This window comes from Babylonia areolata, chromosome 23 (genome assembly GCF_041734735.1).
Source record: "Babylonia areolata isolate BAREFJ2019XMU chromosome 23, ASM4173473v1, whole genome shotgun sequence".
NCBI classification, from domain to species: Eukaryota; Metazoa; Mollusca; class Gastropoda; order Neogastropoda; family Buccinidae; genus Babylonia; species Babylonia areolata.
Window position 1 is genome coordinate 29,522,843 of NC_134898.1, and position 23,265 is coordinate 29,546,107.

The 23,265-nt window shown below is 43.0% G+C and overlaps 1 protein-coding gene across 1 annotated transcript in view; it reads left to right on the top strand.

The window, feature by feature from the left end:
* The window catches only part of LOC143298074 (E3 ubiquitin-protein ligase rnf213-alpha-like), a 168,958-nt gene that overhangs the window by 80,536 nt on the left and 65,157 nt on the right, over positions 1–23,265 (top strand). Inside the window, exons 50-64 of the mRNA XM_076610754.1 lie at positions 971–1,033; positions 1,783–1,892; positions 2,810–2,947; positions 5,960–6,119; positions 7,401–7,474; positions 8,285–8,417; positions 9,591–9,698; positions 10,587–10,672; positions 11,950–12,153; positions 16,134–16,257; positions 16,943–17,122; positions 19,440–19,570; positions 21,058–21,253; positions 22,113–22,322; positions 22,721–22,964. Coding sequence (XP_076466869.1) covers positions 971–1,033; positions 1,783–1,892; positions 2,810–2,947; positions 5,960–6,119; positions 7,401–7,474; positions 8,285–8,417; positions 9,591–9,698; positions 10,587–10,672; positions 11,950–12,153; positions 16,134–16,257; positions 16,943–17,122; positions 19,440–19,570; positions 21,058–21,253; positions 22,113–22,322; positions 22,721–22,964 — 2,161 coding nt within the window. The remainder of the gene's footprint in view (positions 1–970; positions 1,034–1,782; positions 1,893–2,809; positions 2,948–5,959; positions 6,120–7,400; positions 7,475–8,284; positions 8,418–9,590; positions 9,699–10,586; positions 10,673–11,949; positions 12,154–16,133; positions 16,258–16,942; positions 17,123–19,439; positions 19,571–21,057; positions 21,254–22,112; positions 22,323–22,720; positions 22,965–23,265) is intronic.

A 23,265-nucleotide genomic window follows, 5' to 3' on the forward strand; every position in this document is an offset into this window, starting at 1 on the left:
ATCCTATACACCTCTCAGTCTTATTGTAATCACTTTTCCCTCAAACTTCATCCTATACACCTCACAGTCTCAGCGTAATCACTTTTCCCTCAAACATCATTCTATACACCTCTCAGTCTTGTAATCACCTTTCCCTCAAACTTCATCCTGTACACCTCACAGTCTCAGCATAATCACTTTTCCCTCAAACTTCATCCTGTACACCTTACAGTCTCATTGTAATAACTTTTTCCTCAACCTTCACCCGATACACATCACAGTCTCATTGTAATCTCTTATTTCTCAAACTTCACCCGATACACATCACAGTCTCATTGTAATCTCTTATTCCTCAAACTTCACCTGATACACTTCACAGTCTCATTGTAATCTCTTATTCCTCAAACTTCACCCAATACACATCACAGTCTCATTGTAATCTCTTATTCCTCAAACTTCACCCGATACACTTCAGTCTCATTGTAATCTCTTATTCCTCAAACTTCACCCGATACACTTCACAGTCTCATTGTAATCTCTTATTCCTCAAACTTCACCCGATACACATCACAGTCTCATTGTAATCTCTTATTCCTCAGACTTGTTCTATGCGCCTTACAGTCTCATTGTAATATCTTATTCATCAAACTTCACCCGATACACATCACAGTCTCATTGTAATCTCTTATTCCTCAGGCTTCACCCGATACACTCCACATTCTCATTGTAATCTCTTATTCCTCAAACTTCACCCGATACACATCACAGTCTCATTGTAATCTCTTATTCCTCAAACTTCACCCGATACACATCACAGTCTCATTGTAATCTCTTATTCCTCAAACTTCACCCGATGCACATCACAGTCTCATTGTAATCACTTATTCCTCAAACTTCACCCGATGCACATCACAGTCTCATTGTAATCACTTACTCCTCAAACTTCACCCGATACACATCACAGTCTCATTGTAATAACTCTTTTCCTCAGACTCTCCATCCTCTGTTGGAAGACGGTTGCCCGGGTGATGAAGTGCCTGACGACAGCAAAAAGGTGACTTATTTTTGCTTTTTTTTTTCCACAATTTTTATTCAGACAAAGGTTTCCGATACAAAATTTATATTTTTTTTTATATCAGATATTTATATATTTTATTTTATCAGAAAGTATGGGGTACACACATAATTATGTTCTAAATACTGACAAGTCCACAGCTGCACATTATAAGCAGAGCAATACATATTCAATAGTGTAATTCCAAGGTGGTATTTCATAGCTTAATCATGTGCTGAACATGTATAAAGTGCCCATTTTTCTATGGAGGGTTATGCCTGATAATTTTTTCTTGTATTTGAATGAATGTTTTACTTGTCAGATTTCACATTGTGCAGTGCAGTTGAGCATCCTTTATATGGAAACATGATATTTGAAAAAAATATTATTGTTATGATTATTTTGATTATGATTTTTTTTTTTTTAATGCTTGAAAAAATTTTTTTTTTTAGAAATTACTTTAATATTATTATTATTATTAAAAAAGATATTATTATTGTTATTGTTATTAGTATTATTTTAGTTATTTGCCAGAGCTATCAGAAGAATGGTGCATGGTATAGCTCAGACAAATCACATACTTCAGTTTTGTTTGAGAAATTCCATCTCCAGATTTTTTTTTTAATCCAGTTCATTTATCATTTACCAGTTGTCAAAAAGAAAAAGAAAAAAAAAGCATGGAATTATGACTTAAGATGCACATTCACTCAGAATGGTGTCCCCCTGAGTGACTGGGATTTGCTGTGCAGGTGGCGTTCATTGGTATTTCTAACTGGGCCCTGGACCCCGCCAAGATGAACCGAGGCATTCTGGTGCAGCGTGATGTCCCTGACGAAGACGAACTCATTGAGACAGCCAGGTCAGTGTCCTCTCTAGATACAAACCTGATGATGATCATACAAGTAATGTCTAGGTATGTATGATAGTCTGCCGTGTCCAACTATGACCTCCAGAACAGCAGAGGAGGCGTCTGCTGTCCGGACTATCTGGGCTAGAATTTCATTATTGTGGAGAGTGTGTTGCCCAAGTTACATCCCCATTGTCTTGGCCAAAAGGGTTTTTGGGGCAGTTGGTGTTGGGATGGTTCCCCAAAGGCCAGTTACTAGCCCACAAGGCTGCAGCACTTTAGAGCCAGGGCAGTCTTGCCTCCTAATTTCAGCTGCCACACTGATGATAGCATTATAACTTGAATGGGATAGATCTGATGGGTGTTTTTACTTTATCACTCCATGTAAGTCCAGTGATTAAAGCATTGGGCTTTCAATTTGAGGGTCCCGGTTTTGAATCTCGGTAACGGCACCTGATGGGTACAGGGTGGAGATTTTTCTGATCTCTCAGGTCAGCATATGTGCAAACCTGTTAGTACCTGAAGCCCCTTAGTGTGTATATGCACACAGAAGATCAAATTTGCACATTAAACATTCTGTAATCCATGTCAGCGTTCAGTGGGTTATGGAAACAAGCACATACCCAGCATGCGCAGCCTGAAAATGGAATATGGCTGCCTACATGGCAGGGTAAATAAACAAAATGATCATACAGGAAAAATGTTACATTTCTGTATGAGTGTGCATGTGTATGTAACTGAAACCTGATTGAATGACACTGGAAATGAATGATGAGTGCCCAAATGAAAGTTGTCAGTCACCTCTACCCTGGTAGGCAGCCTGTTGTGCGAATGACTCCAGGTTTGTAAAGCGCTTGGTCACTGAGGATAGGTGCTGTGTAAGCACTCAAATCATCATCATCACCTTAATCACCGTCACGGTGTTCCAGGGGTATCTGTACCACCCAGGACGAGCTGGCCCTGCACAACGTGAACGAACTGATCCCAGACCTGGCCAAAGCTTACCTCAACATCTTCAAAGAGGCCAAGCTGAAACGAGAGTTCTTCGGACTGCGGGACTTCTACAGGTGAGCTGAATGCAGAGATGCCAACTGCTGTATTTTGTTACACTCCATCGCAGTTTGTTCCAACGTTATGCCAATGTCAAAATTGTTTCGACAAGTTCATTTTCAACTATATTGCATGGTCTTATGCTTTCCTGTTGTAGCATTACCCAGAATGCATCAAGTCATTGGCTAACACTTGCTACAGTGTCTTAGGTGACCTCCTGAGGAAGTATAAACAGAGCACCAATAAGTGAGTGGAAAACAGACCTCATGTAGCAAACAGCCTCCAGTAGTGTTTGCATGCCTCGTAGATAAAATGTACGTTTGCTGATGTGGCTCAGAGACCGTGTTGCCACCAAATTCAAAATGTTCCTATCAAATTCCCTGATTGTTTCTACAAACACTTGACAGGGGTTTGTATCTCTTCAAATGAACACTGTGCTACATAGACAGTGGGGAGCGGTGGCGTAGCAGTAATGCACTTGACTAGAAAGTGAGTGTTCATGGGTTCAGATTCCGTGTGCAGAACCCCCCACACCCCCTTCCACACACACCCCATCCACTAGATCTTAAGTGTAGTGGTCTGGGTGCTAGTCTTTTGGATGAAGATTTCTAATGCGAAGTCCCTGTTGCAGCATACACACACATATACAAACATATATTTGTCCTTATGAGATGTTTTGAATAATAATTCATTACTTAAAAAAATTCTGATTGCTTGAAGCAAAGTCCAGTTGGTATCAACCTTTGATTGATCATGTAGTTTTTTTATTATTATTATTATACGCATACTTTATACTGTTATAGGGTTGTTTAATTTATTGTTACAATTCCTGCTATAGTTCTACTTCCGGGAGGTTATCAGCCGTAGCTACTTTCGTTTTCTCCGCATAGGCAGATAGTAGTTTGCACAGGACAGGAATCGGACTCCCTGCCGAAGTCTGCACTGGTGGGTCACGGTAAGTATGTTAGATAAATGTAATTTTAGGAAAAAAAATTTCTTTTATAGTTCACTGTTAGTCAGCGACAGGCGCAATAGCCGAGTGGTTAAAGCGTTGGACTTTCAATCTGAGGGTCCCGGGTTCGAATCACGGTGACGGTGCCTGGTGGGTAAAAGGTGGAGATTTTTACGATCTCCCAGGTCAACATTTGTGCAGACCTGCTAGTGCCTGAACCCCCTTCGTGTGTAAATGCATGCAGAAGATCAGATACGCACGTTAAAGATCCTGTAATCCATGTCGGCGTTCGGTGGGTTATGGAAACAAGAACATACCCAGCATGCACACCCCCGAAAGTGGAGTATGGCTGCCTACATGGCGGGGTAAAAACGGTCATGCACGTAAAAGCCCACTCGTGTACATGCGAGTGAACGTGGGAGTTGCAGCCCACGAACGCAGAAGAAGAAGAAGAAGAAGAAGAAACTGTTAGTCAGCCCAGTCCTTTGAAGCTCTTCCTTTCCCACCGCTCTGTCACTTCAGTCCTCCCACCACCTCTTCCCGTGTGCCCCCTCCCCCATCTCCCAAGTGCACATACACACTTTTTTCTTTTAAATAAAAGAAAAGGGAACTGGATCTTGTTTGGGTTTGTATCAGTTTCAGTTTCTCAAGGAGGTGTCACTGTGTTCAGACAAATACATATAGGCTACACCACATCTGCTAAGCAGATGCCTGACCAGCAGCACAACCCAACACGCTTAGTCAGGCCTTGAGTGCATGCATGTATATATTTGTGAGCCTATTAGAGTGGATTCCTTTGACAAAATTTTGCCAGAGGACAACACTCTCATTGCTTTGGGCACTTTTTCAGTGTGCCAAGTTCTTGCTGCACACAGGCCCTTGGTTTATCGTCTCATCCGAATGACTAGATGCTCAGTTCGATTTTCCAGTCTTCTTCTTCTTCTGCGTTCACTTGTATGCACACAAGTGGGCTTTTACGTGTATGACCGTTTTTACCCCGCCATGTTGGCAGCCATACTCCGTTTTCGGGGGTGTGCATGCTGGGTATGTTCTTGTTTCTATAACCCACTGAACGCTGACATGGATTACAGGATCTTTAACGTGTGTATTTGATCTTCTGCTTGCATATACACATGAAGGGGGTTCAGGCACAAGCAGGTCTGCACATATGTTGACCTGGGAGATCGTAAAAATCTCCACCCTTTACCCACCAGGCGCCGTCACCGTGATTCGAACCCGGGACCCTCAGATTGAAAGTCCAACGCTTTAACCATTCGGCTATTGCGCCCGTCGATTTTCCAGTCAAACTGGTGAGAAAGGGTGAGGGCAGGACTGGAAGCCAGACCCTCATAGACTCTGTGTTGGCAGTTGAGCATCTTAACTCTTTCTGGACGAAGGAATGCTCACGCATTCCTTCACAAAACGTATTCGGTTTCGGACGAAGGAATGGAATAGCATTCTCTGAAAGTAAAATTCCATCATGCGCTGTACACGTGATTTTGTGATTAGCCAAGCAGAGTGCGCTATTCTGGGTCACTCCACAATCGAACAGTATGATTGGTTAGTCTATGATGTGTGGCCTGTCTCGCACACACGCTGACAAAGTCACTGACCGGTCGTCTGCTCGCGTGCCAGCCTGTCAGCAAAGCGGGCTCTTCTCAAAATGTTGTGATGCGAACAAGGCAGTGATGGCAATGTTTTTGGGTTGCCGAAGTACTTGAAATGCTACAAACTGAAGGGTCGGCCATTGAAGAGGTGGATGATGACGAAGAAGAAAGCGAAATTAATGCAGAAAGCGAGCATGGGTATGGTGATTCGGGGTGAAAAATTGGCAGTATTTTCTACATATGGCAAAACTGTAAAAATGAGATGAGAAATTTGATTTTTTTTATATATAATAGCTCAGCACGTAATAAACCAGTTCTGAAAGTTTTATTTTTTTACACAGTATTTTGTATTTTTTGTAATTTTTTTCCAAACCCTTACAAATGGGCCGTCTGTGGGGAAAAGCAAGGGAGAAAACTTGTCGTCCCGAGTGAGTTAACCATTCTGACACCTTCCTCTTCTCGCTGTGTAGCTTGGTGAAGATGGTGTACTCGTTTGCTGCCGAGTCCAAGTGTCGCCCCTCCCAGCGACAGCTGATCGCCGCGATCCGGCGAAACTTTGGCGGCCTTGACACCATTGACCCTGTGGAGTCGTTCAGAAAGCTGCTGCCCTCCAGTCTGTGTGCAGAGAAGGTGGGTGACGGAAACTGTGTCTGTGCCTGGGCGTTGTGATTGTATTTATTAATGATTAATTCCTCTGTAATAATAATAATATTAATAATGATATTGGATACTTGTTGAGTGCTTTCCTAGCTACAGAGTCATGCCTTCATTGAGGCTAAGGGACAACCATTATTACATTTTGATGATAATAATGATATATCATATTTGTATGGCGCAACTCCTCATGTAATGGCTCTAGTATCATACGTATATGGAGCAGACTCCTGGAGTAATGGCTCTGATATCACATGTACATGGAGCAGACTCCTGGAGTAATGGCTCTGATATCACACGTATATGGAGCAGACTCCTGGAGTAATGGCTCTGATATCACATGTATATGGAGCAGACTCCTGGAGTAATGGTTCTGATATCACACGTATATGGAGCAGACTCCTGGAGTAATGGTTCTGATATCATACGTATATGGAGCAGACTCCTGGATTAATGGTTCTGATATCATACGTATATGGAGCAGACTCCTGGAGTAATGGTTCTGATATCATACGTATATGGAGCAGACTCCTGGAGTAATGGTTCTGATATCATACGTATATGGAGCAGACTCCTGGAGTAATGGCTCTGATATCACACGTATATGGAGCAGACTCCTGGAGTAATGGTTCTGATATCATACGTATATGGAGCAGACTCCTGGAGTAATGGCTCTGATATCACATGTGTATGGAGCAGACTCCTGGAGTAATGGCTCTGATATCACATGTATATGGAGCAGACTCCTGGAGTAATGGTTCTGATATCATACGTATATGGAGCAGACTCCTGGAGTAATGGCTCTGATATCACACATATATGGAGCAGACTCCTGGAGTAATGGCTCTGATATCACATGTGTATGGAGCAGACTCCCCATGTCATGGACTCTCAGCACCTCACATGTGTGGATCAGTGATCAGGTTGTGCATCAGTACAGGAAACAACAGGACAGATGCATGCGTCAGACTATTTGAGCTTTTTTCACAGTGTTTCTTTTTCATTATTTCTCTTGCTGGTTTTAAGAACTGACAGGTAGGTACTCAGCCCTGAAATGGTCCCATTGTGTTAGGCTGCGCCATCAGCGGCATGGTTTGATTTAATTTTGTTTTTTTATATCTTGACAGTGATGGCGTTCTGTTTCAGTACTGTGTAAATGTTTGCTTTAGCCGTGCTCTTGGAGTCTCAGAGTGCTGCAGGAATGTTCTCTGCCATTTTATCGGAGACGTTATGGGTTTTTTGTTGTTGTTGTTTCAGCCTCGACCTGGTGACCCAGACTGCACTCCCTCAGGGCTCATCAAGGCCGCTCTCAGTGGAGACGACATGGGAGGGTCAGTACCTCTCACCTGCCATGAAACGACTGATCTCAATCCTATTACTCAGTCAATCAGTCAATCAGATTGTTTTAACTCACTTAGTAATGCCAGTTAGCTCCCACAGACGACCCATTTGTATGGGTAAGAAATAAAATCGCCAAAAAACAAATGTTAGAATTCATGAACTGAAAACTTCCAAACTGATTAGTAACATAACGAGTTAGTTGGGGACAAAATTTAAAACTTCCTTCCTCCCTTCTTATGTTATCATACAGTGGGATGATGAAATTATCCATATTTTTGTTGTTGAAATTTACACACACTGATGGGACATGGGACAACATTGCAGTGGTGTGATTGTGGGACATGTGACAGCATTGATGGATTATAATTGTGGGACATGTGTCACCATTGATGGATTATAATTGTGGGACATGTGACAGCATTGATGGATTATAATTGTGGGACATGTGTCACCATTGATGGATTATAATTGTGGGACATGTGTCACCATTGATGGATTATGGTTGTGGGACATGTGTCACCATTGATGGATTATAATTGTGGGACATGTGACAGCATTGATGGATTATAATTGTGGGACATGTGACAGCATTGATGGATTATAATTGTGGGACATGTGACAGCATTGATGGATTATAATTGTGGGACATGTGACAGCATTGATGGATTATAATTGTGGGACATGTGACAACATTGATGGATTATAATTGTAGGACATGTGGCAGCATTGATGGATTATGATTGTGGGACATGTGGCAGCATTGATGGATTATAATTGTGGGACATGTGTCAACGTTGCAGGGAGACCCGATACTTGCTGCTGCTGACGGAGAACTACGGAGGCCTGAGCATCCTGTCAGAGAACCTGCTGGCAGACCGGCGTGTGGTTCCTATTTTTGGCAGCAGCTTTCCCAAGGACCAGGAGTACACCCAGGTGAAAAATCTTACTGTGTCCTTTTCATCCAAACTGTGAAAATGAATGTGTAGGGATTAATTCATGTCATTTTTCTCAGATATGGTGTGTGTGTATGTGTTTGTGTGTTGTGTTGTGTGTGTGTCATGTGTGTGTTGTGAGTGTGTGCATGCATGTGGATGTGCCACAATTTCTGCACAGTTTGCTGGTTCATTTTCCTGAAATGTGTTCCAGAGATCTGGTTTAAAACTTTTACAATCTGTGAGCGTGGTTGTTTCCTGTTCTCACACATCCCTCCCCCACACCTCTCACCCCCCCCCCCACCCCCCATCTCAAAGAGGAAGGGGTGGGAGAGGGGAGATCAGTGAGGGTTTAGGTTTTTTGGTTGGCTGGTTGTCTTAACCCCTGCACTTCTAAACCTAAATGGAACGAGATCAGCGCAGCATGGACCTTATGTGTTGTTACTGATCACTACTTTTTCTTGTTTGTAATTATGAGAGGGTGTGACTGATTTTTGCTGAATGTTTTGTTTTGAACAAAAGTAATCCAATCCCAAGAGACTAAGTCTGAATAAAGAACAGTGACTGACTGACTGACTGACTGACCTGCGAGTTTCAGCTTCATCACAGTGAGACAACAGCCTTCACTTCACCGATGAACATACTTGTCAGCAGGGTTAATCTGGAACATCTGTCGTCAGTTTGTGGATTAAATGAAAATAGACAGCTTTCGTTACAGAAGGCCGTTGTGAATGATGAAGGTGTCAGTGACTTCTGAGAATAGAATGCAGCCTAGGTGCACAAAGGCGGCTGCAGATGACACAGTCTCATCTCCTCTCTTTGTGGGACTGACAGACAGCAATAGCAGATGATGGGTCTTGTCTTTGTGGGACTGACAGACAGCAATAGCAAATGATGGGTCTCGTCTCGTCTCCTCTCTTTGTGGGACTGACAGACAGCAATAGCAGATGATTGGTCTCGTCTCTTCTCTTTGTGGGACTGACAGACAGCAATAGCAGATGATGGGTCTCGTCTCTTCTGTTTGTGGGACTGACAGACAGCAATAGCAGGTGATGGGTCTTGTCTCCTCTCTTTGTGGGGTTGACGCTTGTAGTTGAGGTCCTGAAGGCGCCTCTCCTCAGATGCCTGAGATATCTTGTAGACAGCTCGTCTAACGAGAGTGTAAATCATCCAGATTTGTCGGAACATCAACCGCATCAAGGTGTGCATGGAGACGGGACAGACTGTCATCCTTCTGAACCTGGAGAACCTGTATGAGAGTCTGTACGACGCCCTCAACCAGGTAACTCATATATATACATATATATTTTATATATATAATGCATCTATCTATCTGTCTGTCTCACATCTATCTATCTGTCTGTCTCTCTTATATATCTATCTCTGTGTGTCTGTCTGTCAATCTATCTACATCTTTCTGTCTGTGTCTCCATGAATACACACACACACACAGACATACACACACACACAGGCACACACACGTGTGTGTGTCTCTGTGTGTGTGTATTCATAGAGAGAGAGACACAGACAGAAAGATATGTGTGTGTTGTGTGTGTGTGTGTGTGTGCGTGCATGCGTGTGCGTTTAATCTCTTGTTAGCCTCCTATGATATGTCATGAACTGTATCTTTGTAGCGTTTTCTTTTCTTTTCTTTTTCTTTTTTCTTTTTTTTTTTAAGATGTGACAGAGAATTGTGTTTAACGTGGTTTAATTTTTATTCAGTCGGCCATACTGGATGCAACAGTGTCATGTCATGTAATGCATGTCAGTCCGTCCATATGTCTGTTTGTCTGTATGTCTGTCCGCATGTCTGTCTGTCTGTCCGCATGTCTGTCTGTCCTTTGAATCTGGGTATGTTCTTGTTTCCATAACCAACCAAAGGCTAACATGGATTACAGGATTTGTAATGTGCGTATTCGATCTTCTGCATGCGTATACACACGAAGGAGGTTCAGGCACTAACAGGTCTGCATATATGTTGACCTGGGAGATCTGAAAAATCTCCACCCATAACCCACCAGGTGCTGTGACAGTGATTTGAAACTGTGACCCTCAGATTGAAAGTCCAACGCTTTAACCACTCGGCTGTTGAGCCTGTCGTGAAGCAGCCAAGTCAGACGCTTCCATGCTGTGTCTCATGTTTACAAGTAATATTGCCATGTTTTCGCAGTACTATGCCACGCTGGGATCAGATCGCTTCGTGGACTTGGGCCTGGGAACTCACCGTGTCAAATGCAAAGTGCATCGCCAGTTCAGGTTAGTCTGTGTGTGTGTGTTTGTATGTTCAGTGTTAATGTGTTTGAAAACTGTTACCCCTTTTTTTGTATCTCTTACTTGTAGGAAGTAGGAGAAAATGCATAGAATATGTGTGTGTGTGTGTGTGTGTGTGTGTAATATGCAAAAATGCTTGATTGCATGCATACCTAAATTTGCAAGCATGCATGCTTGTGTAGACACACTGACTCACATGTACACACATGCACACACACACACCACCCTACCCCCACTCCCTCCCTCCCCCCTCCCCCCAATACCCCTTTCCCAGCCCCTCCCCGCCCCCCTGCACACACACACACGCACACACATCTATTCCTACAGACCCATATATGCCCCAACACACACACCTTTAACCCACCCCCACCCCACCCCACCCCGTCAGTTTAAGTTTCTCTCCCTCCAAATATACCACAGGAAATAAGATGTTCTCCCTCCCCCTCGTCTCCCACCTCTCTCACACACACCCTTAACAACCCCCCTCCGCACCCCCCACAATTTAAGTTTCTCTCCCTCCAAATATATCAGGAAATAAGATGTTCCCACCTGATTCCCCCCACCTACCCCACACACACACCCTTAACACCCCCCACCCCTCAATTTAAGTTTCTCTCCCTTCAAATATTCCACAGAAAATAAGATGTTTTCACACTCCACCCTCACACACACCACCTCACCCCTGTTCTCCACCCCCACCCCCAAATACCCTGATCCCAGCCACCCCTCCCACACAATCTATCCTTGTAGACCCACACACACCACTCACACATCTATCCCTACAGACCCACACACACCACTCACACACATCCTTAACACACACCATCCTCGATTTACGTTTCTCACCCTCCAAATATACCACAGAAATTGAGATGTTCTCCCCCCCCCACACACACACCACCCACCCCCTGTTCTCCACCCCCCTACCCCCAAAATAACCCATTCCTAGCCACCGCTCCCACACACACATCTGTCCGTACAGACCCACATATGCCACCCCTCCCCCCACACACATCCTTAACACACATCCCCCTTAACTTAAGTTTCTCTCCCTCCAATTATACCACAGGAAATGAAATGTTCTCACCCCACCCACACACACATCTATCCCAACAGACCCCACACGCGCCACTCACACACACCATTAAAACACACCCCACAGTTCAAGGTCCTCTCCCTCCAGACATACCACATATAATGAGATGTCCTTACCCTACCCCCACCCCCACCCGCACCTCCCCCTGTGTTCCCTGTGGCTGCAGACTGATCGTGGTGGCGGAGAAGCAGGCGGTGTACGACAAGTTCCCCATCCCGCTCATCAACCGGCTGGAGAAGCACTTCCTGACCCTCAACAACATCATGACCCCTGACCAGCTGGACCTGGCCAGCAGACTGGAGGCCTGGGCACGGGAGTTTGTGACCGCCAGGCCACAGGGACAGCACGCCAGGTTCCTCCACATGAGAAGGTCAGTGATGACTTCGGATCACCAGATTCTGAACGACTTGGGACTGGTCTTGTTTGAATGAATGAATGATATGGATACTTACACAGGTGCCTGTCCTCGGTTGGAGACCAAGCTCTAAGCGCTTTACAAACCCGGAGTCATTTGCACAACAGGTTGCCTACCTGAATGGAGCCGACTAATTACTGCCATTGGGTGCTCATCATTCGTTTCCTGTGTCATTCGATCAGATTTCAGTTACACACACATACCATGCACACTCAGACAGACATATAACATTTTATGTGTATGACCATTTTGTTTATTTACCCCACCGTGTAGACAGCCATACTCCATTTTTCTGGGGTGTGCATGCTGGGCATGTTCTTGTTTCCAGAACCTACCAAACGCTGATATGGATTACAGGATCTTTAATGCGTGTATTTGATCTTTTATATGTGCATACACACAAAGAGGGTTCAGGCACTAGTGGGTCTGCACATACGTTGATGTGGGAGATCGGAAAAATCTCCACCCTTTTCCCACCCGGCGTAGCTTCCGAGATTCAAACCTGGGACCCTCAGATTGAAAGTCCAACGATTAAATAACTCGGCTGTTGTGCCGAGTGGTGTGGCCTAGTTCTGGGATTCTGAATGATATCTTGATACATGGAGTGGTGTGGCCTAGTTCCTGAGGTCTGAATGATATCTTGATACATGGAGTGGTGTGGCCAAGTTCTGGGGTTCTGAATGATATCTTGATACATGGAGTGGTGTGGCCTAGTTCTGGGGTTCTGAATGATATCTTGATACATGGAGTGGTGTGGCCTAGTTCTTGGGTTCTGAATGATCATGGAGTGGTGTGGCCTAGTTCCTGGGTTCTGAATGGTATCTTGATACAGTCTTGTAGCCTAGTGGTAACCTATGAAGCAAGAGAACCTAGTGAATCGGGGTGCATGGGATCTCTCGGAATTTTCTCCCTCTCTGACTAGACCTTGAGTGATGGTCTGGACACCAGTGGTTCAGAGGAGGTGTTGAACCAAGATCCAGTGTGCAGCATGCACTTAACATGCATAAAAGCACCCATGGCAACATGAGAATTGTCCCTGGCAAAATTTTATCATACAGTCCACTCTATTATGAGAGAGAGAGAGAGAGAGAGTGTGTGTGTGTGTGTGTGTGTGTTTGCAAAAGGCAGCTGTCAGTCGGCTCCACCCAGGTAGGCAGCCTGTTGTGCAGATGACTCCATGTACATTATAAAGCGCTTAGAGCTTGGTCTCTGACTGAGGAAAGGTGCTGTATAAGTATTCAAATCAATCTTTGTTGTTTTTTCTTGAATTGGGAGTTTAACAAATCTGTTGGCTGATGTCCTTAAGGTCGTCGTTCATGGCTTGGGTCTTAGTTCGGTGAAGGTTGCCTTGTTTGAGGGGGTGAGTCTTGATCTGTGTTGATTGGAGTTCTGCTTCATATCTCTCTCTGTTGCCTGTGAGGGATACAGACTGAACAAAGAAGGTAACAGAGCTGTCAGCTCCCTTTCCTCTGAGACATGTTGTACTGTATTATATTACTGTTTGTCACAACAGATTTGTCTGCCTGAATTCAGGCTGTATCTGATTATATACTACAAAGTGATTTTTTTTTTCGTGTCTGTGTTTGTGTGTGCATATTTGTTTGTTTGTATGTGTGTTCCTTTCATCATCTTTATCATGAATATGATTAAGGTAACTATTATTTTTTATTATTATTATTGTTATTATTTTGTTCTTATTAATGATTGTTGTGGTTGTTGCAGCTGCAGGGACAAATTGGAAGACTAGGCAATTCCTAAAATCTTTATCCTTGAGTAATTGTAGTGGCAAAATGAAAGCCATCAGAAATGATCAATACACTATTAATTTCACTCAGGAAAGATTTTCCGTGAGAAAGGTATGGTGGTATTGCTTCAAAAAAGAAGCAAAATACAGAGAATTATTTTATTCTCACACAAGTATACTTGGCTAGACAAAGATAAACATGGCACGGCAACAACAAAAACAACAAGAGAGGCAGAGCCTTCAAGACTCACTTGTGATACACTTTTTAAAAAATCCAAGCTTTTTATGTATTGAGTATAATGCATTTACTGATATATTTATATTTTTTATATTCTCTAAACTTGGCACTTTGATCTGATATTCGACTCAACAAAAGATCTGTCATTATTTTCATTTTTTGTTCAAACAGGAACTTCTTTTGCTAAGCATGAAAGTTTTGTTTATTGCAAACGTTTTGCTGCAGGCAGTAAAACAAGGGAAATTACTCTGCTGGGGGACTTAGTTTGCTTTCAACTGATCTTTCTCATCTTAAATATTACATTTTGAAATTATACTCAATACATAAAAAGCTTGGATGTTTTTTAAAAAGTGCATCATAAGTGAGTCTTGAAGGCCTTGCCTCTCTTGTTTCAAAATGTAATATTTAAGATGAGAAAGATCAGTTTAAAGCAAATTAACTCCCCCTAGCATTACAGAGTAATTTCCCTTTTTTACTATCTGCACCAAAACGTTTGCAAAATAAATAAAACTTCCATGCTTAGCAAAAGAAGTTCCTGTTTGAACAAAAAATGATAATAATGACTGCTCTAGCTGTTGGGTCAGAATATCAGATCAAAGTGCCAAGTTTAGAGAATACAAAAAATATAAATATAACAGTAAATGCAGTTTGCATATAATTAGGCTTCATTCTTTATTTTTTTGTGCCCATCCCAGAGGCGCAATATTGTTTTAAACAAGATGACTGGAAAGAACTGAATTTTTCCTATTTTTATGCCAAATTTGGTGTCAACTGACAAAGTAGTTGCAGAGAAAATGTCAATGTTAAAGTTTACCACGGACACACAGACACACAGACACACAGCCACACACACACACACACAGACAACCGAACACCGGGTTAAAACATAGACTCACTTGTTTACACAAGTGAGTCAACAAGAGAGGCAAAGCCTTCAAGACTCACTTGTGATACACTTTTTAAAAAATCCAAGCTTTTTATGTATTGAGTATAATGCATTTACTGATATATTTATATTTTTTATATTCTCTAAACTTGGCACTTTGATCTGATATTCGACTCAACAAAAGATCTGTCATTATTTTCATTTTTTGTTCAAACAGGAACTTCTTTTGCTAAGCATGAAAGTTTTGTTTATTGCAAACGTTTTGCTGCAGGCAGTAAAACAAGGGAAATTACTCTGCTGGGGGACTTAGTTTGCTTTCAACTGATCTTTCTCATCTTAAATATTACATTTTGAAATTATACTCAATACATAAAAAGCTTGGATGTTTTTTAAAAAGTGCATCATAAGTGAGTCTTGAAGGCCTTGCCTCTCTTGTTTCAAAATGTAATATTTAAGATGAGAAAGATCAGTTTAAAGCAAATTAACTCCCCCTAGCATTACAGAGTAATTTCCCTTTTTTACTATCTGCACCAAAACGTTTGCAAAATAAATAAAACTTCCATGCTTAGCAAAAGAAGTTCCTGTTTGAACAAAAAATGATAATAATGACTGCTCTAGCTGTTGGGTCAGAATATCAGATCAAAGTGCCAAGTTTAGAGAATACAAAAAATATAAATATAACAGTAAATGCAGTTTGCATATAATTAGGCTTCATTCTTTATTTTTTTGTGCCCATCCCAGAGGCGCAATATTGTTTTAAACAAGATGACTGGAAAGAACTGAATTGTTCCTATTTTTATGCCAAATTTGGTGTCAACTGACAAAGTAGTTGCAGAGAAAATGTCAATGTTAAAGTTTACCACGGACACACAGACACACAGACACACAGCCACACACACACACACACAGACAACCGAACACCGGGTTAAAACATAGACTCACTTGTTTACACAAGTGAGTCAAAAATAATTTTAAAAAAAGAAAAAAGGAAAAGAATGTAAGCACTGATAAGAGTTTGTAACTTGAGGTCAGGAATATGACAGCACATGTTTGTGTGTTTTGAACAGAGAGAAGAAAAAAGAAGAGGTGGGGGACGTTTTCATGGGGTACCACCCTGACACAGCACCTGCCATTGTCCTGAAAGTGTGGGAAATTCTTGATGTGGCGGCCAACCCCTCTGCAAAACAAAAGGTAGTGTTTGCTGTGTCGGCAGTGCTCTGTGTTATTCCCATTTCTTTGTCATGTTGACAACGGCTTAGCATTACTGTTACTGTTCACCCTGGTTCAGTATCTTTTTGGACAACGGGGAGAACATGCAAATAGCAGTGCAGTTAAGTTGTGAAGTAATCATATGACATTACGCTTCACAGTGAAATGCAGTACATTCAGTATAATACAATCAGTCAATCAAATCAAAAACACTTTGTAGATCCACATGGAAATTAACTTGTGCAATCACAGGTGTATTGTAAACACCAATATAAAATGATCATGCGCGGCATAAAAAGAGATTAAAACAGATTAGAATTCACAGCAGTTGACGATAGACCAAAACAAACCACACGTTCACGCAGGCATACACACACACACATACACACACACACGCTTCAGGATTCCATAAACAGTTCAGTTTAGAATGCCAACAGTACCAAGCAAGAATGAATGAAATCAGAATAGTTTGTTGGTTCGAGAATACTCGTACCTGGTCCACAGGGAAAGTAATCATAGTATGAGTTAACTTGAACCTGGAGTAGAATGAGTTAAATGTTTGGCTGTGGGGAGTGTTTTTCACTCAGAAACCTGGTGGTGAAAGAGTTAAAGAAAACTGATTGGAAAAAAAAAGCGAAATTGAATGGATGTGGGTTTTTTTCATCAGGTGCTGGAGGAGAGCCAGAGGATGTTGCTGTGGTGTGCCACCCCTGACGCAGTGGTGAGGTCGCATGACACGCACTGGAGCCAGGTGTACCACGACCAGCAGCAGCATGAACAACTGCTGCAGTACCTGGAACAACGTCTGCAGCAACATCTGGATGACGGAACCATGCTCATGGCACAGGTGAGTGCCTTTTTTTTCCCCCAACATTTTTGTCCACATTTTACATTGCTGCAACAACACCACAATGACAGAATGATAACCATGGCACAGGTGATGTCTTTTGTTCTTCATTTTGGTCCAAATTTTACATTGCTTGATGATGGAACAATGCTCATGGCACAGAGTATATCGGTTTTTTTTTTGTTTTTGTTTTTCTTATTTTAAAAGATCGTAATCAAAATTTACCTTATAGCAGACATAAATACATACTTTTACAATGGTATGGAATAGAAAAAAACTTGATAGAAAGTAGAAAAAAACCAAAAACAAAAAACAAACAGAACAGCAACAGGGTAAACAAATTTTTAAAAAAAGGGAAAGAAAGACAGCAACAGCAACCAGACAACAGACAGGGGATGTATTCTTCTTCTTTGGCATTTGTGGGCTGCAACTCCCGTCTCCACTCATGTAGGCAAGTGGGTTTTTACAAGCATGACCTTTTTTACCCCACCTTGCAGGCAGCCATGTTCTGCTTCTGGGAATGTGCATGCTGGGTACGTTCTTGTTTCCATAACCCAAAATGCTGACATGGATTGCAGGATCTTTAATCTGCGCATTTGATCTTCTGCATAAATATGCACACAAAGGGGGTCCAGGAGCAGGTCTGCACATTCATGGACCAGGAAAATGGGAAAAATCTCTGTCCTTAACCCATCAAGCATTTTGCCAGGGTCTGTAACCCAGAACCTTCAGATTGAAAGTCTAGCACCTTAATGTCTCAGAAAGGCAGTGGTACCTTCTAGTTTGTCTGAGTAATCCTGAGGTGGTAGGTCACTGTGGACTGGCTGTTGGTGGTTGTATGTTGGTCTTGATCTTCATGTGGACTTGCCAGTGTTCACTTATGATCATTGTTTAAGGCCCCAGTTTGGCATGGTGTTGTGTTCGTGGGAAAGGCACTGTGCTCCAAGTTTCCTCACTCCTCCCAGGTGTGAATAGGTACTTGACTCGGTTGGGAAAGGTTAACTCACTCAGTACGGCCAGTCCTCTCTTCTCCTCTACACAGACCCTTCGGATGTCCAGTGGGTGTCTGAATGACCCAACCTTTAGCTTCCGTCGTCAGAATTGTGGTATTCTTTGTCAACATTCACCTCTTCAGTATAAGAGCCTTCCGCTTGCAATATTTTGATGATGGTATTTGGGCTGAAACGCTGTTAACATCGTCTCTTTCGCCGTTCGTATGGAGAGAGTTAAAATGGCAGGAGAAGAAGATTGGGCCTGTGTTCTCGTGCTGAGTCCTAGAACTAAAACTAAAAACATTTGTCTCTTCTATTTGTGGTTCCTTTTGGTAAAGCTATGTCTGTGGTTAATGGATGAGGATGAATTATTTATTAATGTATATTGGCGGTGCCTATTGGTCTTTTGTTTATTCCTCTTTGTTCTTTTGACGTCACTCTTATTGTTTGTATGGTATATCTAAAATATGTATGTATGTAATGTTCCGATGCCCCCGTGGGTGCACAAGAAATAAACTTTTTGCCTTAGCATTTGCCTTTAGACATGGTGAACATGAATTCACTGTCCCTATGGCTGTAAAAGATCTTTCGTCTTTTTTGACTTTCATCCTTTACTCTTGTCTCCAGCTTTCAATTCTTCATGATGGTGTTAACCACATCATCACCTTTAACTTTTCTGGTTTCTGAATTCCATGTTAACTTATTTGTGCATATGTGGTTGCTGTTGATTGTGTCTTTCATTTGTTGTTTCAGCTGGGTTTCTTGGGTTGGTCATGGTGCTAAAGGAATCTCTGTGTGTCTGGGCATGCAGTGTTGTTGGTAGCAGTGGTGCTGTTGCATTTGCTACCACTGTTGCTGCTGCTGTTCATGTTTGTTGAAAGGAATAAGTCGAAAGAGTGAGTCAGAAGAAAGAATGTTTATTGAAAGGAATAAGTCAGAAGAAAGAATGTTTATTGAAAGGAATAAGTCAGAACAAAGAATGTTTATTGAAAGGAATAAGTCAGAAGAAAAAATGTTTATTGAAAGGAATAAGTCCAAAGAATGTTTATTGAAAGGAATAAGTCAGAAGAAAAAATGTTTATTGAAAGGAATAAGTCGGAAGAAAAAATGTTTATTGAAAGGAATAAGTCCAAAGAATGTTTATTGAAAGGAATAAGTCAGAAGAAAGAATGTTTATTGAAAGGAATTAGTCAGAAGAAAGAACATTTTTTGAAAGGAATAAGTCCAAAGAATGTTTATTGAAAGGAATAAGTTGAAAGAAAGAAGCATAGAAGCAAGCTGAAAGTGTAGTGTTACATTGGATGTGTGGCGACTGTTTCGTTAAGGTGACGACTCACTCCAAGCTGCTGACGGAACAAGAGAGGGCAACTCTGCAGAAGACTCTGCCGGTGTGCACCGTGACCTTGCTGTCACTGCAGGCCTTCGACACAGAACAGCAGTTCTGCCAGCAGCTCAGGTCAGTGCTTGGTTGACTGGGCAGGAAGGGTGGAATTGGGACTGGGACATGGGACCTGGGACCTCAGGTATTCATCTCATCCGAATGACTAACATCCAGACCACCGCTCAAGGTCTTGTGGAGGGGGAGAAAATACTCGCGACTGTGCCAGGATTCGAACCAGAGCGCTCAGATGTTCTTGCTTCCTAGGCGGACGCGTTACCCCTAGGTCATCACTCCACAAGAGGTGAGGTGAGAGTGGAGGTCAATGTTTGAATTAGCTATAGAACTGTATAATGATTTAGCTGTAGAGCAGTGTAATGTTGTAGCTATAGAACAGTGCAATGATGTAGCTATAGCGCAGTTTAATGATGTAGTTCTAGAACAGTCTAACGATGTAACACTAAAACAGCGTAATGGTGTAGCTATAGAACAGTGTAATGAACAGCGTAATGATGTAGCTACAGAGCAGTGTAATGATGTAGCTGTGGAACAGTCTAATGATATAGCTATACAGCAGTGTAATGATGTAGCTACAGAACAGCGTAATGATGTAGCTACAGAGCAGTGTAATGATGTAGCTGTGGAACAGTCTAATGATATAGCTATACAGCAGTGCGATGTAGCTACAGAACAGTGTAATGATGTAGCTGTGGAACAGTCTAATGATATAGCTATACAGCAGTGTAATGATGTAGCTACAGAACAGTGTAATGATGTAGCTACAGAGCAGTGTAATGATCTAGCTGTGGAACAGTCCAATGATATAGCTATAGAGCAGTGTAATGATGTGTAGCTACAGTACATTGTAATGATGTAGCTACAGAACAGTGTGATGATGTAGCTACAGAACAGTGTAATGATGTAGCTACAGAGCAGTGTGATGATGTAGCTACAGTACATTGTAATGATGTAGCTACAGAGCAGTGCGATGATGTAGCTACAGAGCAGTGTAATGATGTAGCTGTGGAACAGTCTAATGATATAGCTATAGAGCAGTGTAATGATGTAGCTACAGAACAGTGTAATGATGTAGCTACAGAACAGTGTAATGATGGAGCTATAGAACAGAACAGTGTGATGATGGAGCTATAGAACAGAACAGTGTGATGATGGAGCTATAGAACAGAACAGTGTGATGATGGAGCTACAGAACAGTGTGATGATAGAGCTATAGAACAGAACAGTGTGATGATGTAACTACAGAACAGTGTGATGATGTAGCTGTAGAACAGTGTGATGATGTAGCTATAGAACAGTGTGATGATGGAGCTATAGAACAGAACAGTGTAATGATGGAGCTATAGAACAGAACAGTGTGATAGAACAGAACAGTGTAATGATGGAGCTATAGAACAGAACAGTGTAATGATGTAGCTACAGAACAGTGTGATGATGTAGCTGTAGAACAGTGTAACGATGTCGGATCCATCAGTCATGCGAACACAGAACTGAGCACTAGAGTGAAGGCCAGCGGTCAGTGACTGATGGGGGGTACCGCTGTGCAGACTGTTCTTCAGCGACAGTCAGGACGGACACAAGCTGCTGCTGGTCCAGTGCGACAGTGGAGACTCGAACCAGAACCTCATCAAGGGGGCCCAGTACTGCATGCAGGATTTGCGGCCGGTGGGCTCCAGCCAGCATCATGTTGTCTTCATTATTCAGCTGCCCAGCATCGCTGGAGCCTGCTTCACTGGATTCCTGGTGAGTGTCTTAAAATTAAAAAAAAAAAAATCATTTAATTACACATACTTAACCGTGACCCACTAGTACAGACTCTGGCAGGGATCTGACATTTAAATAATCATTTTTTTCAATGTTTTAGATGTTTATTGCCTTTCAAAATGAGAGCATGCGCTGCTGCAGCTCACTTAAAAAAATCAACAACAAAACTTCATACTGTCCAGCTTAATTCAAATGTTCACATTTAGACAACACCCTGGTTCCTTCAGAGCTGTTGTGGCAGTGCGGTGGCGGCACAGACAACGCGTTTCCCCAGTCCACTGATGGCAGGTGTCTTTTCCAAATTTTTGTTCATCTGAAGTCAGATCACTCAGACCACAAGGAGACACTGAATAGTTAGCTTGATGTGTATGCAGGGTGAAAACACTAGGTAAATGAAAATACTATGTATATAAGCTTTGTGTCTAGAGGAAGACCCCTTTCTTCTCAGTAAGGAGACAACTGCTGTCACGACTATCTGGACTAGAATTTGTTTATGGTGGAGAGTGCCTTGCTCAAGTTATATTCCCACTCTCTTGGCCAAGAGGGCTTTAGGACAGTTGGCATTGGGATGGTCCCCAAAGGCCAACTGGCCCTCAAGCACTAAGAGCCAGTGCAGTCAAGCCTCCTAGTTTGAGAGCCATAGTCTTTCACAAAAAAAAAAGAGCTGTAAATGACTTCCCATCACAGTGGGAAAAACCATTGATCATATGCTCTCACTTTGCTGTTTGGCTGACTGTAAGCTTGTGAAAATATCTGATATAAGCTGTCAGAGACAGGCAAACTCATGTACATGTTGTGTGTGTGTGTGTGTGTGTGTGTGTGTGTGTGTGTGTGACAGGGAGGCAACTGGCACTGTGTGCACATTGACGACATGAGGGCCACAGATCGCCCCGTCCCCTCCAGCACCCTCCTCCAGACACTCACCGTAGGGCAGCTCATCATGGCCGCCATTCCCATGGTGACAGATCCGCAGACGGTGGATGCTGCAGACGATCTCATGCAGTGGGAGGAAGGGGGAGAGGCCTCCGCTGAGGCTGAAGGAGGACAGGTGAGTGTGTGGGTTGGTGTGTGGGTGTGAGCGGGTGTTAGTGTGTTGGGGGTGGTGGTGTTTGTGTGTGTATGTGGGTGTCTGTGTGGGTGTGTGAGGGCATTGTGTTGGTGTGTGGGAGTGTATGTGTGTGAGTGTGTGTGGTTTTGTGTGTGTGTGTGTGTGTGTGTGTGTGTAGTGAGTGTGTGTGTGTAGAGAGTGAGTGTGTGTGGGTATGTGAGCATATTTGTGTGTATGTGAGCAGATATATGTGTGTGCGCATGCACATGTGTGTGTGCATGCACGAATGCATGCATGTTTAACAAAAAAGTTCATGGCTTCGTTTTATTTATCATTTACTTTTTTCCTGTCCATGGTTCTCCCCTGTCTTTCTGACACCCATTCCTTCCTGTCTTTAGGCTGCGCCCATGGAGGTTGACGTGATGGATGTGCAGCTGGAGGAAATGGAGTCAGGGCCGAGCCAGGATGGGGATGCCCAAGCCATGGCAACAGAGGTGACCCAGCCTCAGGGCTTCAGCCGGCAGTACGTCAGGGACCTGTTCCGCTCCGGCATCCAGGCGGCCGTGGCCCTTGTGAGGGATCCGGAAGAGGGGACCCTGCGCGCCACTCGCCGCATCACCATTCTGCTGGACCTGTTGGAAGGTAGGCTGTGTGGTTTGTGTTCTCTCCTACCTGACATGGCACCACCATTCTGCTGGACCTGTTGGAAGGTAGGCTGTGTGGTTTGTGTTCTCTCCTACCTGACATGGCATCACCATTCTGCTGGACCTGCTGGAAGGTAGGCTGTGTGGCTGTGTTCTCTCCAACCTAACATGGCATCACCATTCTGCTGGACCTGCTGGAAGGTAGGCTGTGTGGCTGTGTTCTCTCCAACCTGACATGGCATCACCATTCTGCTGGACCTGCTGGAAGGTAGGCTGTGTGGCTGTGTTCTCTCCTACCT